This window comes from Topomyia yanbarensis, chromosome 3, assembly GCF_030247195.1.
Source record: "Topomyia yanbarensis strain Yona2022 chromosome 3, ASM3024719v1, whole genome shotgun sequence".
Lineage (NCBI taxonomy): Eukaryota > Metazoa > Arthropoda > Insecta > Diptera > Culicidae > Topomyia > Topomyia yanbarensis.
The window spans coordinates 166,151,575-166,171,075 of NC_080672.1; the positions used below are offsets into that span (position 1 = coordinate 166,151,575).

Below are 19,501 nucleotides of genomic sequence, written 5' to 3' on the forward strand. Positions count from 1 at the left end.
TAAACAAACATTTGAATGAAAAACATTGACATCAAGAACTTAATCTGCGTGAACATACAGGTTATCAATGTCACCCCGAAATATGAAAATGGACTTCAAATTGTAATGATTTTTGAAAAAGCAGAGAATTTCAGGTAAAACCATCCAATCATGTCCTTCATACATCAGTACATGGTTTAAAAATATTAAACTTGAAAAAAATGTGTTACGTCGAAAAATATGTGATCAATGATCAAAGTGATCAATGTCACCCCAGTTTACGGTACTTACCAACAACAGTGGCCAGAGGCCGAACAAAACTTATGTTTCAAATATTGATTTATATAATTAAATGTCAGACAATTCTAATGAAATTCATTTTTGAATTCACAGTATCTATCTTCACTTCAAAAACATGTTTCTGTTTCAATTTTTATCCGATTTGAGCACATTTTCATTTCATTTTAAAGGGCATTTAAAGGACTTTATTGATCATTTCAACATGTCCGCCAAATTTGATTCGAACTATGTTTTATTTTTTACAAATATATCTTAAGTATCTATTATCTTGATAGCAAATTCTTTTTTCACAAATGTATTCTGTACAATCAGGTGAAACAGTTCGGAATGGTCTCTTATTATACATTCTCTGGGAAATCAACTCTACTTTTCGAATTTCAAAGTCTTGTCTTGACCCTTTTTGCACGGAGGGGTTAAAAATCAACATTTTTAAATGTTTGCTGAAAGAGCATGGTGATTAGTGCAAAATAACAAGTGAGTACAACGTAAACAAACACTTTATGTAGAGATTGAAAGTTGTTTTGTACAATTATTATATTATTATTGATATAGCTAATCAATGAAAAAAAGATTTATCATAAAAATGGTATTATGTTTATAAGAAAGGTTCGATAACACTGTATGGGAAAATTTATCTCATCCTTTATAACATTTGACATTTAAAATGAGCTCAACACCCCAAAATTACCTGAATATGTAATTTTCAGCAACATTGGGCAACATTTTTGGTTTTGTCCGACTTTTGTTCGAAGACCCGCCCACTGCAACATGCCGCCGAGAAAAAAATGGCCCGCCATTTGTAATTAAGTTATTCCAAACGTAGTTCGAATGTCGCCGCGAATAGCTTGCATTTCCGTGACACCGTATGGACCAACATGTGTGTTGTCGCATTATCAAACATTAATGGTAATCAGGTTTAATACTAAATTGTTCAAATCAAGCAGACCGTACTCATTAATGAACTCATAGAAATCTTCGTGAATTAAAAATTTGGTGGAAATAATTTTACTCTTAATTTGATATTGTAATATGAATTAATTCAATTTAAATTTCTTGTTTTCCTTAATTCCACAAAGAACTGCATTCGCATATAGTTGGCAACCGTATCCTGCTTCCATCTGATTGTAACGGACTTCCTCCTGGCTGGCGGGTACTTCCGCCGGCGCTGGTAGTAGTATTCATGGTGAGCCGCGAGTTAAGCATGTATTATCCTAGCCTAGGCACCGCATGCCTGCCAGTGTTGGTACGCAGCAAGGAAGCCAGAATAAAAGACTCAGCTCTGTGTCGAATGGATGTTGCGGAAACATATTTTCTCGAAAATCGAAGGATTTATCGGAGGTGAGAGCATCCTGCTGTACCAATATCCGCTTTGTGTGATAGTGTGTATAACCACCACAAACCAACAAACAGTATTATCATCATCATCAGCAGCAAGAGCAAGAGACGATCTCAGAGGAAGTGTCTGACCGAGGCTGAGGAAATAATGAATGAAAATTTTTCGACTGCCGAGAGCTTTTCTTATCTGGTGAACTTTTTAACAGTTTCCTAGAGGATATATGAATAAGGTGGATACTCATGCATGACGTGTTCGATGACCGTGGGAAAAGTGAGGCGTTTTTGAGTCGCAGCTTGTGGAGGGAAGAATGCTCGGTTCCATACTAAAGAATAGGAAGACAAATTATGAAATGAAAGTGACTGTGCGTGCGTGTGTTGAACTTTTTGATAGCAATTTGTTGTTTAAATGAAAAGTTGAGTAAAGTTCAGCAGGAGAATGTTCTCTGGAGAATTTTTGCTGGAAGAAAAAAAGTACGAGTGAAAATCATACCGGTTTGAAAGTGTAGATTTTAACAAAATAACTATTATTCATTTTGAAAAGCAGTGGATTACAATTGAATCCATTTAACATGACGTGCAATGCATGATTTCAAGAAGTTCGCGTGATCCAACCTGATTCCCTCTGAACAGAAGATTCACTATTCGCTAGGTGAAAGATCAATTTGTTTATTTATCGAGTGAGAGCAATAGTTGAAATCGTGATAAGATGGAACGGGTATGGCGAAAAGTGAACCAGGGCCTTACGATGAGATCATCGTCAACGAAGCAGACGGTAACCACTGCAAATGTCACAACGACCGGATGTCTCTCGGTACCACCACCGGGGCATCAGTACTCCACCGATACAACGAGTTCTGCCGGGTTCGGCGAGTCACAAGTGGTGGCCGTGCAGCAACGTCGACGGTCTAATCCAACGCAGGCCAGTACCACTGCCTCGTCAGAGAAGCGAAGACGCCGTCGGCGTCGTAGTCGGCCGAATCGTGACGGGTAAGTGTTATTATTTTATTTATGACCTATGTGGTGTGACTGTTGAACTGAGTGCCTTCCGGGAAGTGAATAATAACACTGTGTCTCATATAATAAGGCATATGTACCCGATTTTTTAAGGATATTTTTTTCTATTGCATCGAACTAAAATAAATTTTTGGTAGTTTATTAAGAGGTTAATTAAAGGATTTCTTCAAAAATTTGGCGAATATACTCCTGTTCGTTGGTTTGTTAGGGTAGTTTAGGATTTTAGTAGCATTTTCTATAAGATTTCAAATCTTATCAAACAAACTTTTCATAATAAGGTTGTGATTATTATAAAGTAATTATTTTGTTTTTTATCAACGGAGTTACCATCTCCGCTCCACAGTCAGTTTTATTCATCACTTGCGTTGAGCATTATATCTCGCGAGACGCTCAAGTGAAAATAATAATTGTCATATTGGCGTCGCGGTGGTAGAATGACGATTGTACAACACTTTTATTGTAAAAGGCAATCTTTTCCGCTTATTTTTGTAGTTTGACATAAAAATCAAGAGAAAACAAAAAGTTGCACTTGTTTTGTCCAACAAAAAAATGCACTTTTCATAATAAATTTCTCAGTGTCAGTGTGCCGTCGTTAAAGAGTTTATGGCTCATATAACGATATAGAATGAAATTAGACTCCTAAACCATCGATTGTGGAACTTTACTTTGTTTCGATTCAAGAACGACTAAGTTTACTTACGCTTTTTAATAAACTTCGGTATTTGTTGCCAGGAGCGGATCCAGAAAAAATTCGGCCCGAAATTTTTATTTTTGAATGAACATTGTACAATACGTTATGTGCCAAAACCTCATTTAATGAGAATCAGTTTTGGTGTGAAATTATTTTATGTATGAAAATGATGTAAAATTGAAACTAATTTAAAATTTCTTAACAAGTTGAAAAATTTCGTAGGGGGTCCGGACCCCAAGGACCCTCCCCTTGGATCCGCCACTGTTTATTGCACATTTTTTGTCCAATACTGTATATCTTGATTTCAAATGAATGGTACTATACACAGAAACAAATATTTTGTGATTTTAAATTTATTTTCATGCACATATTTGGAGCTTGAATATAAATGTAAAATTAAGTTCCACCACAAATACACACAATTGTAAAATGAATGACATGTAATATCACATGAGCGAAAGTGTAAAATCATAAGCTTTTTGATGCTCCCATTGAGTGCATCGTATTCAACTTAATTTTCAATCCAATTTTTGATTGAAGCTTTGTATGTTTACATTCGTATTGATTTACATGTCGTTTAAATTTCATTATTTTTTAGTGTGTACTCTTATTGCCTGCTGTTGAATTTCACTCCGATCTGACTTCCGGTTCTGATTTGAGGTTGGTTAGTGCTGTTACATAGGAATTTACCATACAAGCCGATATCGTTAGAATCCCTAAAATATTGAACATCTATTGAAATAGACACCATATTGGTTAGACTCAAATCGAAAAATTTCAAATTCACACCAGTTTCTCGCAAGTGATGGGTCAATTTTATAAAATGATAAAAAAAATTAAATTTCTTCATAGAATACTGATGGATTTTGTATAGGTTGATTATATGGTTGCTCGGTCACATATGAAATTTCTTATTAAGCCGGAACTGAAAGTTTTTCGAAGCGTCAGCACATGGAATTTTAGAAAGGTTGATTGCTTACCTTTCTACCTGAAAATCGTATTTTGAACCGAGGCCCAGTCTACACCATTTGATGCAGTTCATCTGGATAGGAAAATAGACAAAAAAGTTTTTTTTGCGAAATTTAAGCAAAATTGGACCATATTAACACGTGCCCCAAGGCGATCGAAGTTTTATACGTGAATTACATGTATTTTTACATACGTTTGATATGAATATTCATAGCTTTCTTTAAATTGTTCAAAAAACTTTGAATTGAGCTCGAGCATACTGTGAAAGGTTGCAAAAATTTAAAAATTTATGATTGGAATGAAATTAAAAAAAAAACTAGCTAGAAGTGCAATTGAGACTTTCTCTCTTATCCAAACTATGGTTCCAAGGATTGTTATTTTCAATATAAATTTGACAATATTTTACTTTGTTACTACAGGGTGTTTCAACATATGTTTTTCAACATTTTCTAATGTTAACGGGTGCTAACAGCAAACTGCCATGCTATTTAACTAGTTTACAGCATTTCTGAATTTATTAAGCTGGTGGTCTTTTGTACTTTGTAAAATCGTGTGCTGAACCCGTAAATGAAATCCAAAAAAATTACAGTAGAACAGCTTTCAAGTTAGAATTTCACCTTTAAAATAAAAAGTATTATGGTTTTTTTGTTTATTGTGAAATAAAAAGTACGTTTAGTAAAATACAAAATATCTTCGTTTCTGGCGCATCGACACGAAATATAATTATGTTAAATTAAAGTTGAATGAATGTACTTTTGGTCGTCCAAACATTTGGTTTAAGTGTGACTAATGGTTCTGACGTTAGTTACGAATTTGTTGATCTTTTCTCTTAATCTTTCCTCATTTTTAAGGAAATGTAAATGTTTGGTCAAGACTTTGGCCAAGATAAAGCAATTCTAAAAAAATCATATTATCATGTCATATATCATATGGAACTTAAATCCTGCTAAAAACCAATGAAAATAAGCCGTTATCAGATTAAATCCGATAAAAATTGTGAAAGTAATTCAATTTTTTTATGAAATGGAAATTTTTGAGATTCTTGGCGTCAACTTATTCAACCGTCTCGTTCCCATTTTTTTCTAGGATTTGATTTATAATATATGAGGGATTCTCTGTTAGAGCTTTGTAAAATAAATAAAATGAAGTATTTTGACCTCGTTTATCCAAATACTTCAAGTCTTCTGATAATAGTAATTTCAGGTTCAGTAAAATGATAAGCTAACAGAAAAATTGGTATTAAATAATATGCATAATGTTTACATGTGTCATACAGAATCGTTTATGTTCAAAATTCGGTGTAAACTGCTCTCTCCACTATGCCCAGATATACATATTGCAAACTAATAATGGCGCAAAATGTTAAATGCTCTCACTAATGGTGACTTATCCCACTTTTTCGTCACGTTTTGTGCTACAAAAATTTATTTCATAAAACGTCTAGAGGTTTTTATTTTGAAATTATATTGGATGCCCATAGACTTCTACGACGTACCGACTCTACTGTTCTGGCCCACAAAACTTCAATGTACTAGAATACATTGCGTAAGATATCATGCAATACAAAATATTCTACGTTCTTCAATTCATTCTTCAGACTTTAAGGTTTTAAACGTAAAATAAATCGTGTTCGATATCCTACATAATTTGAAAATACGAACTCAAATAGATGCTCTAGTAGCCAAAATAAATTATTAGTTTTACAATACTTGAGGTATGTGTCGGTATATAGTCTCACATATATGTAGAGATCCGTAAAGTTTGTATTAACATTGTACAAAACATAGTTGAGTACTCAAGAGTTTCAAGATATGAACTGAGGAGTTTAGTTTACAAAGGATTTTTGTATCAGAAGAGAGTTATTTCTTGTATGACACATGTTAATATTACACGTAGTATTGCATACTAATCATTCGATGATTTATCCCTTCACTGCGCCTGAAATTATTATTATCAGAAAGCTGAAATCATTTGGATAAACGAGGTCGAATATTACTCTAATTTATTTTTTTCTAAAATTCTTCATTTTATTTGTTCAAAAGACAAAGTAATCCTAACGTTTTATGAAATAAGCCCTAGAAAAAATGGGTTTGAGACGGTTCAATAAAATAAGTCTGAAAAACTCAAAAATTAGGATGGGCGTAATGTTAGGGGAGACTGAGGAAACTTGATCCCCGGGGAGACTTGATCCCATCATTGAAACTCAAAGGCGGATCAGAATACATTAATCGAATATACTAGAAAGTTGCGTAGTTTTATCTAAACATAAGTTTCTTTAACACAGAAAAATAAGTTGGACATGTATTTCCGAATTTTTACCGATTTAAAGAAAAAATCTCAGAAGAACCGAAGAAGATTTATTTTCCAAATTTTCAAACTTTTATGCAATTGATAAAGTCACACACTGCATACTATACTTTTGCATACAGAAATACAGGAGAATGTCAATTATATGAATACGCTATGATTGAGCTGATTTTTTTGTTCAACTATATTTGTACTAAAGTTTGCTGAAATAGATGCTATGGGTTCACTTGATCCCTTCAAACTCGTGGAGATTTGATCTCCTTCGCCATGCTTCATACACACTACTGAAAATAACCAAATTCGAACCAGAACAATTGAAGTCATTGTTGCCATAAAATAACAAAAAAAAACGTTAAAAATGAACGTTTCATCATACAAAAACTTTACTGTAAATGTTTACTACAGCATACATAGCAACCATGAATCCCACATTTGACGTTCCCCAACCATAATAACGACAGCTTTCAAATAATCGCACATAGATTTGGGGAATTCGTAATAAAAATTAGGTGAGAGATGGGTAATATGTAGTAACAAAAATAGTAATATCTAATCACAACAATTTAATCAATACCACAATACATTTATAACATTGAATGGAGTTAGGTACCTACTTTTGCCCTATTAGGAAGGGTACCACATAATTTCATTATTAATTTTATTATTTCAGCTTCTTTGCTTTGTTATTAGGAGCCATTTTTTTATTTCGATTATGGAGGTTTTAGCCTTAAGGTCATTCGCCTCTTATTAAGAGCCAATATAATAACAAAATTGTCTTGAGAATGGTGAAAATCTTCTGTTTGAACGCAGCAAAAACTCTAATCGAGTACCCCAATTATCGCAACACCATTTGAGCCAATGCGTTGAGCAAAGATGGCAGACGCTGTTCTAACCAAAGCTTCAGATGGATAGGATGATAATAGAAACAGGGTAAAAATAAGCTTATTACCATACATGCTCTTTTAAACACGTTTTCAAAAAATAATCAAGTCTCCCCAAATTAGGGATCTAGTCTCCACTAATCAAAGAATTTTCCATTTTTTTGTTGTTTTCCAAAAATTCTCATATCTCATGTCCAGTATAATATTTCCATGTAATTTTTTTATAATTATCAGTCAACCCTAGAAACAATATAAAACTACAAAAAATACATAGTTTTTTTTGTCATTCCACAGAGTAGGATTGAAAAATAAAATAGGGGATCAAGTCTCCTCAGTCTCCCCTACTGTGAATGAGTCGCGTTGTCATGCCAAGTTAACAGACTGGTTACTGTCCGAACTTGAAACACATAGTCTGGACAACATTTGGTTCCAACAGGGCGGTGCTAAGGACCACACAAGTAATGTAACAATAATATTATTGCGTGAGAAATTCGGTGAACCTTTAGTTTCTCACCGTGGGCCTGCCAATTGGTCTATACCGTGCGATATCGATATCGTGCGATACACGAAGATATTTTTCTATAGGGCTATGTGAAGTTAAAAGTATTGTATTGTATTGTATTATTTATTGGGCTTTAACCTAATAGGTTATTCGCCCTTGAAGCGTTGGTAGCTTCCTCCAAGAAGGCTACTGCGATAATTGCGTATTTTATTTCGTTTTTATATAAATTTGTAAAATGTTGAGTGGGAAAATGTTTGTTGTGTGTTGATGTTAACCTTCCTCCAAACCTCCTGGAGCAGTGGTAGGCAACAATTAGGCAGCTTACCACAAGACCGCAGCCAACCATCCAACAGGCTTTCACCTTTACGCCAAAGAAAACCATAGACATCGCGGACGGCCATTAAGGGTGGCGATAAGCACGAACTAGATGACTACTATCACAAACTGGCAATGGAAATATTCGCTATATGCACTGAGCGAGTGTAATGACCTTCCGGGTATTGGAATGCCTCCTTGGAAAGAGCGAAATGAGATATTCGATGACTTACCCGGAAAAACTCAAGCTAAACAGTCGTAAATATTGAAGTAGACAACTTAAACTAAATTGTACAGTATATAGTGTCCTGTACAGTGTGTGCTGCTACTGTGGACAACAGCACCCCGTTAATCTGGTTAAAGAAAACCCAACAAAACCATCCATCGCACGGGACCGCCGTTGTTAGACGCACGCATTATTGCCGGAAATCGCTGGCGTACGACGGCCGGATCGAACATCGGTGTTCGCTTGGAAGGCCACCCTTAAACCGCCTTGCGAGCGAAGCAGATCGTGTGGAAACTAGAGGAACCACTGACACGACGAACGAAAGCGGAAGCAGACAGCGAAGCAGAAGGTGGTTAGATAGATATAAGAAAGCGGGAGGAAGGATCAGTGAAAGCGAATAAAAGTTGGAAAAAGTGAAGGACGAGTGTTTTAGCATTGACAGAAATAAGCATTTCCCTACTACCCGCGAAAATTAAAGATAAGCGTGCCGACCCTGAGGTTATTGTTTCAGGGAGTCTCAGTAGTGTTCGCGGCTGGGGCTGACCGGTAACTTACAAGTCAAAAGTCTAGCCAAATACTACTTGAAATGCTCGAACGTATCGTAAAATTGGAGTCGAATGGACCACCTCAACCGCTGCTGTTGTCAACATTAAAAATAAATTGTTTTCAAACAATAAATAGCAAAAAATGTACTTTCGAGAGATAATAAAGCTATCACGATTTAATTATTTTTTAAATGTTTTTATTTGTTTAAAAAAAACCTCATGATAAATCAACCTGTACTATTATTGTAGTCATTTTGAAAAAAATATTTTTTCCATTAACTTTCTTCATTGTAAGGTGCAAAAAAGAATGCTGTAGAAGCGCTTAAGCTTTTTCAGGTTTGCTGGAGTAGCAAACTGGCAGATCACATATACTTCATGCAAAAAATCTCAAGAGCAAACTTATAGATACTTAGAACAACTATACCGATAGGATATCGAGGTAAAGTGGAGTAAAAGGGGGAAAATATAGTACAGTGGAAAATGTTTTGTACCACTGGCAATACTGATGAATATATGGAAGAAATAGTTTAACTTTCTTATGGTAGACGCGCGGTGACAGACGATGATAGTTGTTGGGTCACAGCAAATCGCACGTTCTCGAAATGATGCTTGATTAGTTACCAAGTTTTTACGGGATTTTTACTTCGCCTAACTGTAAATAGGACGACTATAACAGCAGGTCCCACTACTTTGTCGGAAGTTCTTAAACTCTATCGGAATGATTAGTTAAGTTTTAGGGAATGAAAACCTTGCACTAGCTATAAAAAGTAAATCTAGCTGCCCATTTTTTCGATCTGGCAAACCCGGTGGAAAAAGTCATTAAATTGCTCAAATTTAAAACAAATCAGAAAGGTGTATCTTCCACTTTTCGATCATAGCCCAGCTTTAATCTTTGCTAATTAAAAACGTAATCTTTGGCTTAGCAGAACTTCTTACATTTTTCTTTTTAATGCAATCAATCAATCAAATTGTAATCAATATAAGGCTGCACAAGCACTACAACCAGATAGACGTGCATTGCACTCGCTTCTCTAGAGACAAGAAAAGATGGAGTGAACAACAACGAGTTCCGGTTAGTGATGCAATTCTCGACACTAGCTGTTCAGGTATGTTCACACGAAGGGTCTAGGTGTATAATTAAATATTCATTTGTGCAATTCTAAGTGTTTATGCCATCACATGTGTTTGACGGAAGATTACTCCGGAATAAATAGTTTTTCTTGGGATTATGCGAACTGTAAGATGGTATCTGCGTGTAAGAGTAGCTAATTTGTGGCAAGCATGAAAGCATTTGGCGGAATTCAACGGATTAGTATGGCTCTCTTTCGTTCATCATATTAGTGCTAGTGATAACCATCCCATGGAAGCGCGGATGCAGTTGATGGAGTAATTTGATCGATTGTGTTTTGGTTTGGTAACCGGTGCGTACCAAAACAAACAAAATTATCATTTCGCTCACTGAAGTACAATAGGTTGTTTCTATATCAATTTTATTAGTTTACAAAACAAAACTTTTTTAAATGAACTTTAATATTTGACATTCGTCAAAAAATAACGTCCGAAAAAATTAAAGTAGAACAGTTTTTGAGTTACAGTTCATCTCTCAGTTGGAAAAGTCTCTAAATCTATGTGTGGGGTCGGGAATCGAACTCAGATGAGTTGCGTACAAGGTAATCGATTTACGATATTAATCGCTGTAGCACAAAATTAAAGGTAAATTAATTTACAGTCGATTATCTGAACTTTATGTTTTAGTGCAACTAATGGTCCTGATGTTCTTTATGAGCTTGTTGAAATTTTTTTTAAATTTTTCCCACATTTTGAAGAAACTTGCTAATAGCTAATGAAAAACGTTACTAGTTAAAATCGAATGAAAATTGCGAAAGGTATTCGATTTTTTGTAAGACACGTGTTTTTGAGCTACTCTAGATCAACATCAATAATCATTTCAATCGATTTTTTTCTAGGGCTTGTTGTTAGGATATTATGAAATATCTTAGAATACCACTATAAACAAATATAAATAAAGAATTTATAATTTATCGGACGTGATATTCGACACAGCTTTTCCAAATTACCAATAAGTTCTTTTAACAGCATTTTGAGGCTCAGTTAAGTAATAAATAATTTGATTAAATATGTAAGTAATAATGCACATACGCAATTATTTATGTATGTCACACGGAGTCGTATATGTTGAAAAACGTTGTAAACTAATACCTCTAAAATTCTCTATTAAAGTTCTGGTGGCGCAAAACTATATTTTATCAAACATCTTTACTATACACCCGAATTTATGGATATCACATATTGTCGCTATTGTGCTATGTTATGCAAAGCGCCTTTAGCACTTTTCGAGAATAATGATGTTCAAAGTTTGAGATTGAATATCTTTTTTAAATGTTAGAAACTTTTCTGTGGAGAAGACATTTCATTCTTCTATGTTTTCTGTAGTGATCCATCGATTTTGACGAAGATCGATAGACTATGTTGACAGTTTTTGATTAAAATATAAACCAATGTCGCTCATATACGCGTCATAAGTGTGTATTGATGATAAAATATGTATGACGTATTTCGAAAGTGCTCAGAAAATTACATATAAAAAGGAATCATAACTGTTTCGTAAATTTATGCGTCATAGATCACTATGCCTAAAGTTTCATGCGGTGCAGGAATATCAAGTTACAATATGATGAAATTGGAACACAATTTTTTTCACAATTTTTTTTAACAATTCCAAGTAAATATATATTAAACAATTGAATTGTCGGCAGGCTGGACGAAAAAAAAACTTGCATAATCTATCATTACATTTCGGCATACTTTCCAAAAATGTTGGAAATCCCTAAAGGAAACTAGTTCAATAATTTTGAGAACAAGAGCAGAGAAGACTATGGTCGGAAACGTTTTGCTCTCAAGACAAGAACCTAGTTGATGATCTGCATGGGAATTATGTATGCCAGCAGAGAAATCTATTGGCTTTCTTTCTGGTTTCAATGTGCACTTGATACTAGAATTGTTGTCTGGTTTTTTGTTGTCACAAGATAGCACAACTCGTTCAATCGAGAAATAGGTCAACGAAATAGCATCAGTCAAAGAAAAATCAGGGGGGGGGGGGTATAGCGTAGTTGGGAAACCGATTATCTTGTACGAAGCTCACCTGGGTTCGATTGCCAACCCCGCACATAGGGTTTTCTAAAAAACAACAAACGAAAGACCCTAAGGTTAAAACCGCTAAATCAAAATAAAAAAGTCAGGTAGCTCCTCGCACCAACTAGTCTCGTATTTGATTTACACTATACACGTCCAGATTAGTCGAAATAAGAAAGGCTATTTTTCATGCAGGGAGAAATAGTCGTATATGGAAGTTTAAAGCGAGAGAAGTGTGTGGAGGTTAAAATATCGCGGGAAAAACACTGCATAATTTGCATATTATCCTTGTATCTACCTAAGAGAAGACAATCGCGTAGCTAATTTGATCCAGTCCTACCTTCAATATTGAACCTAGCTTCTGATTGGTTGTTTTGCAAGTCAAAAGCATTCATAATGTTTACAAACGGCATGAAAAACAGTGATGCCGAATCTATTTTGGCTACTCTTCATGTACATTGACATTTCATGCAGATAGTTCTATTAATAGTCCTGAATGGCGATATAGCCAGTTAATATTGTTTTGGTTGAGGTGCGATCTTTGAGGACCAATTATTTTCAGTAATTGTGAAAAGCATGCAAAAGGAATCTAGCAACGATGAACGATTGTCGTCTTTAGACTTATGGCAGAGCCCAGTAAAGAAAATTAAGAAGAGCAAGAGGCCTGTTGTCGTCTCTTCTCTTAGGGATCTACCCAATCTTAGCCATAAGAAACCGATAACACATACTTCAAAAATGTTACACATTCTGAATTTCCATCTTTTACAGTCGGTTAACATTCATAAATAAATTTTAAGCGACTCAAGTGCCTGTGATGATAAGTTTGTATTATTGTGCGCTCGTTTCAGGTTGAACTGACGAATTGATTGCAAAATATGGTTCAAGACCAATTAATTGGCCACATTAGAAAGAAAATATCGAGCTTTTCATAGAGAAAGTGCTTTAAATTTAGTGCTGAAAATGTGAATAAAATGCGTGGTGTTTGTTTACATTTCTCTGGTTGTTCTCTAAACTAAGCTAATTTTAAATATATGATCATTCTTTTTTAATCATTTATTTCATTTAGTATTCTTATCTAGTTTGTTCAATTGGGTTCATTCTGTAATTGTATCTATTTAATTCTGAATCATATTTATTCTGATCAGTTTATTCATTTAATGCATTTTATTCATATCATTCATTCAACATATTTTGTTTACTGTTTTGATTTTATGCATTTGATTAATTTTTTTACTGTTCTCGCATTTTAATTAATTTTCTTCATTACAACAATCTTATCATTTTTTCTGTCATTAATTTTGTTCATTTTAACAATATTATCAATTGGACGCAATTTAATTTCTTCTATTAGTTTTATAACTTTATTAATATTGTTTGATTTTTCATATTAACAAATAATTTATTTTATTCTTGCACTATGTGAAATGTCTGAGCTATTCGAACTGATTGTGCTTGATTTTATCACCCGTAACTGTTCTAGCTCCAAATCCGAGACCCAACATGGCTTCATGCCCAATCGATCAACTATTACAAACTTAGTATCTTACACATCTTTCATCAGACAATGTTTGCAAGCAAGACTGCAGATAGATGCCATATACATCGACTTTTCTGTGCGTTTGATAAAATTAATCACCAGATAATAATTTCCAAATTAAGTAGAATTGGATTTAATGGTACCTTTCTGCAGTGATGGTGATTGATGAAAATATTGTTGATCTAAAATGATGCATATCAACGTTGAATGTTGTATACTGAACCAATTGTCCTTGCTTCTCAGGCCATTCTATTTGTAGTAGGCGATCAAATCCAAATACATAACGCGCCAAATAGAACTTTTCATTCGTCAATAAATGCTGTACTACGTGTTGTCAGAGGCAACTCAGCATTGAGTGAAGATCGGGCCAATATGGATATTTTCTCATCGCAATCGATAACTTTCGATGCTTGATGAATGAATCAAATAGCATTCGTTGCAATTTTTTGGGCATGAAAAGGAGGATGTTTTGGCATCAATAGTACTATCCGAGGCTCTAGTACAATAAAGGCCCGTAGCTATAGGTTTCAAATGCCCTTCTTATGCATTAAAGTGCCAAAACTGTCTCAATCACTTCGATTGAATTCGAACAATATTATGAATTTCGTGCCTCACTTCTGAATAGATAAGAATCGAACATAGTGAAGCATACTCAGATTGAAAAATGATCACGCGGAATGAATGAATGGAGGGAATGCAAACAAGCGAACTTGGTTACGCATTTCATCAATGCTGATTTGTTTGCACCTTGAAAATAGGTTACCATGGAAGGTTTTCGTCTGTATACATATTCGTGCATCGAAACCTTGGATTACTATCAGTTATGATTTGGTGATGAGTGTTAATTTTGATGAAAATTGGCTTCACTGCCTTTCTGAATTGGCTTCACTCGTACCTAATTGAGTGTGAAACGGCAGGGGAAATTGAAGACTGCACGACATAACCGCTGCCAGTTCAGGAGTTCCTAAGGGTAGTCATCTCGGATCTTTCATATTTTTGCTCTATTTAAACAACTTAACCATTTTCTGAAGTGCGTGAAACTTTCATTCGCTGGTGACTTTAAACTATTTCACCTTATCAGGAATGCCAAAAATGCAGGGCTCTCGCAATCCCACTTGGGTGTTGTTACGACCCCTCGGTCCGCACAACTCACCAAGACGATCTTCGATGATCACCTTATAATTAACGACCGCAGCCGTTAGATCATGACTGACAGACCACGAGTAGCGAAAGAAGAAGGATCATCTTTAAAACGTGTTCTGAGGCTAGCAGGTTTGCAGTAGCGCGATAATTTATATATTAAATAGTTACATTGAATTGTATACAAATTTATACGAAGTAAGTCGGTTTTTGAAATGTCCTATATTGAATTGATAACCTACGTGCAAGCATAATTTGTTAACCTATATCCCTTTCTTAACCTATAATTTGACAACCTAAGACTATCAGCACCGGACGTGGGTATAAGCAATTTACTAACCGTCATCATAACACGACACCGCACCGGCGGTTGGTAAACAGGTTGGGAAATGGAAACTTATCGTTTCGGTTTACAGCGAGTGTCTATATATGGTAACTTCTTCCAACCGACGCCAATGTTGCTATTCGCAGAAAGTAGGCAAAACAAAGGAAAATGTAAAAAATAGGATCTCGCGATAAATGTTATGCAGAAGTGTTCTGCGTGAATTTTGATTCGACTCGTGAAAGATTTTTATTTTAAATAAAGCTATGGATTGAGCTCAATAAATAAAACTATCGGTTGTGAGACAATAAATTATTTGATTGAATTCAATAACATTTTTTTAAAGTTTACAGAAATTAAAATAATTATTGAAATTAAAAGTTTATTGTAACTTTAATGAAAATATACTTTCAAACCTCGATTCACACCAATTATTTTGTCGTTTGATACAATGAACAGTATTTGTTTGTATTCAATTACCCACAGTTTTGATTATGCTGTATGTTTTCTGCGTGGAAGTAAAAATTAGTGCATCTAAGGGATCATCCATAAATGACGTAGCATTATATGGGGGAGGGGGGAGTTTTGTATTTTGTGATGATGTGTGACGACAGGGGGGGTAGGGGGTCATGTCATGCTACGTAGCTTTTTAAAGGGGAATAGAATAGAATTTTTAAAAAAATTTACGGGGAAAAGGGGGGGCAGAGTTACCGTCAAGCTACGTAATTACCAGGGGAGGTATTTAGAGGTTTGTGACGAAATGCTACGATGGGGGAGGGGGGCGTTAAAAATCACTCAAAAAATGCTACGTCATTTATGGATCATCCCTAAGCAGCTTGGATTGAACTGGAAGATGTAGCATTATGTCAACCTGGGCATGATGTGTCCCAGGATCCGATTGATGGGATGCTAGCAAGAAGCTGAATTTCATTGGCTTTGAAGCTTGTAAAAGCCCGAAAATTTTTATATGTGGAGGCCAATACGAAAGCTAATGATAGTGTCCAACGAAAATCGCTGCGAACAAATGGTGATGATTGTGGGGACTGTGGAAACTAAGATTCGAGAAGAAAGAAAATGTGTGTATTTTTCTCGCGCAAAGTTTTTAATTCAGGACCAGTAGTAAAAAGAAGATCACAACAATAATGGTTTATCACACACTCTGCAGCGCTTAATTCAAAAATGCTGGATTTAATTGCTAATAGGTACGCATGGCAGGACACAGATCATACCTGTTACATCATCACCATCTCATTTCATCCGGTGGTTCATCATATTTTCAAGGGATAATATTGTGTTGTGGTGTACAGTCGTGATTCGCTGGTTGGACACTTTTTAACTGGACCACTTTTTAGTTGAACCTCCGCTAGTTGGACAATTGTCCAACTAAAAAGCTCGTGCCAAATTTACTTTGACAATCAATCTGACAATATTTAGACATAAGAACAGATGCATTTACACTGCCAACATCTTCTTTATAGAGTTTTTGGCATTTGTCAGTCGGTCCAGCTAGCGAATCAAATTCGTTAGTTGGACAAGGCTGTGGCCCAACCAGCGAATCACGACTGTATACTACCCAAGATCGCTTATTTGCCCCGTTTTCTATGGGATTTCTTATCTTCATGGGACTGACTTGCAATCATAGGCAGTACAGTGAAATGCATGAACGTGAATGCACTTGGAATTCAATTCACTTAGTCTGTAAATAAGGGGAGGGCGGGAGTAGACGGGGTTGGGTGGTTGTACTTAACTTATAAAAATGATATTTTAATACATTTCAACATTTCTAATATTGTTCTTAGAAACAGTAACACGAAATGTTAATTAACTTTATAATTTATTGTTGGACAATGAAATTGCTTGTTTCAAGACGTTTATTATAAATTTACTAGAAGTATTCCTCGTCAAACAATGTGGAAATGTCCTATAATTCTAGGATAGCCACTTTTGTTAATTCGTTGCAATAGTTTTTGACTTACTCCGACAATTTTATGCAAACTGTGGATACATGAATGTGGACTTGATGACCAATTTGGTAAGTAGCGAAATTTGGCACTAACCCGCAGGACTGTTTTTTGAAAGGAAAATTCCGTGTTATGTCATTTGCCATACTGATAAATTGGAATCAAATTTATAATTTTTGAGCAATAACTCATTATTTGATTCCATCTTTGGAATTACCGTATCGACGACAAAATGTTGAATTCAGTTAATATATATCTGTATTAACTTGCCACAAATTCGTGTGTACCAATTTGCTCCAGGGTACGCACTTAATGTTTATTTCTTGAAGTAGATGTAGTTGTAGTTAGTATTTCAGCTCCAGCGATACAACCGATTGTAATTAGAATTAGTTGTGTTATTGGCGCCGGAATACTACACAGTTAAGCTTTTTCGGGAAATCGGCCGGAATACGAATTACGAATACGAATTAGAACCAACCAGAATTTCCGATTGTACTTTACTTTACCCATAGGTGCACGCAAAGTTCATATATCGATTACTGCAAGCCTATTGGCCGATAGTAGCGCCGGCTAGCGGCTACTTGTTGCCAAAGGCCTTGTTTATGATATAAAGGCTCGCACAGAGTGAACCCAAATCTACCTATCGAATAGTCAGATGGCTAGCTATCGTGCAAAGTAAACAAATATTCTTCTTTCGGAGAACAAGTAAGAAATGTATTAGTTAGTTAATATCATGGCGAAATATTTCAACTGTCGAAACAAGACACTGTATTCAGTTTATTATGCTTTTTTGTAATAATGTAAAATAAATTACATGGAATAGTATCAAGAATAAAGTGCTATAAGCCACGAAACAGTGAGCTTTCAATTCACTCCATATTAATTTATTGTGTAACTCGGTTGAAGTCACTCAAAATTACAGCAAAAATTATGGGTGCCAGAAACAAAGAAGATGGCATCATTTTAGGCAGCGTTGCGTATTCCTCTGTACGGGACTCTATAATACCACAGACACTAATTGTTGTTTGCTTAAAAATGATAGTTATATGTTTTACATACAATCTGAATTGGATGTCATTTATTAATAGCAAAAGTAAAATTACTTTTGGTATGGGTCAAAATCCACATTGAGGGGAAATTCCGGAGAAACTATTGTTGGTTCAGCGCAATTCACAGCAGTCACGAAAGAGTTGACGATACTCCTTTTGTTCACGAGCACTAGATGTATTTGGTGAATATTGGTTTCGAACTTCCCCTCAACGTGAATTTTGATAATTGTCTTTTAAGCACAAATCTCCGATCAACATGGGGAACGTGCTATTTGAACCAGTCGCTACTGATTCCTGATTCTAGTTCTAGGTTATAGTTAGATGAGATATGATTACTATAATAACGTGCTCCGTGTATCAACCTAGGAAAACAACGCATTTTACGCAAGTTAATATTATTATTGAAGCCACACATAAAATACTATCACTTAATTATTTTTTTTACTGTATACTGTTCTGCCCAAGTTGTACAGTAATGTTTTCATTTCGAATGGTTATAGTCCAGCGTACCAAGTATTCATGAATAAGCCCACTATTCTGCGATTCAAAATTGCCTTTGAATATACTTAAAACCCAGATATGTTTACCCGGCTATGCTGTCTACAATATGACCACAGCTGATGGACATTTGGGCTACAACATTTATGTAAAAATCAGTGTAAACGTCTATTACCTGGGGTATGACAGTATTCTCACATACATTAACGCGCAATTTTTCGCCCATCCGAATATATTTGACTGCAGCGTCTGAAGGACGTACGTCAGATGGCTTCCGTATAATTTGGAAAAACCACAGATAACAGACGTTTAGGCTAGAACAAAATTTCTTCAAAAATCTGTGTAAACTTTCAAATTGATAAACGTTGGAAATCCGTGTTTCACTATTGCCATCTGCGCAACTGTTTACTATACGTGTTTGACAGCTGCACTCTAACTGCATTGCATCGATCATTGCGCCATCTACAAACGTTTGCCAAACGTGTTTCAGAGTCTGATTTATTCGGAATCTCAGTAGCGGGTATTTACACACGATTCAAATCGAGCCTAAACGTCTGTTATCTGTGGTAAAACCCAACTTTCTCTGGCTTTTCAATATAGTATTAGCTCCTCTTCAAAGGCTTCGAAATACATAAAAACGAAAGCGTATTCGAAACTGATCGTATAAACTGTTTCCGCAAAACAATCGTTGAGTGGTCGTAAAGGTTCCTTCTCCGCAAGTTTGTTTGTAATATCTAGCATGAGCTCCTTTTCATTACACTCCTGATTCAGAGCGGC

The 19,501-nt window shown here is 35.3% G+C and overlaps 1 protein-coding gene across 1 annotated transcript in view; it reads left to right on the forward strand.

The window, feature by feature from the left end:
- Positions 1-1,529: 1,529 nt before the first annotated feature.
- Positions 1,530-19,501, forward strand: part of LOC131689775 (uncharacterized) — a 471,887-nt gene continuing 453,915 nt past the window's right edge. The window contains exon 1 of the mRNA XM_058975067.1: positions 1,530-2,601. Coding sequence (XP_058831050.1) covers positions 2,321-2,601 — 281 coding nt within the window. The 5' untranslated portion in view covers positions 1,530-2,320. The remainder of the gene's footprint in view (positions 2,602-19,501) is intronic.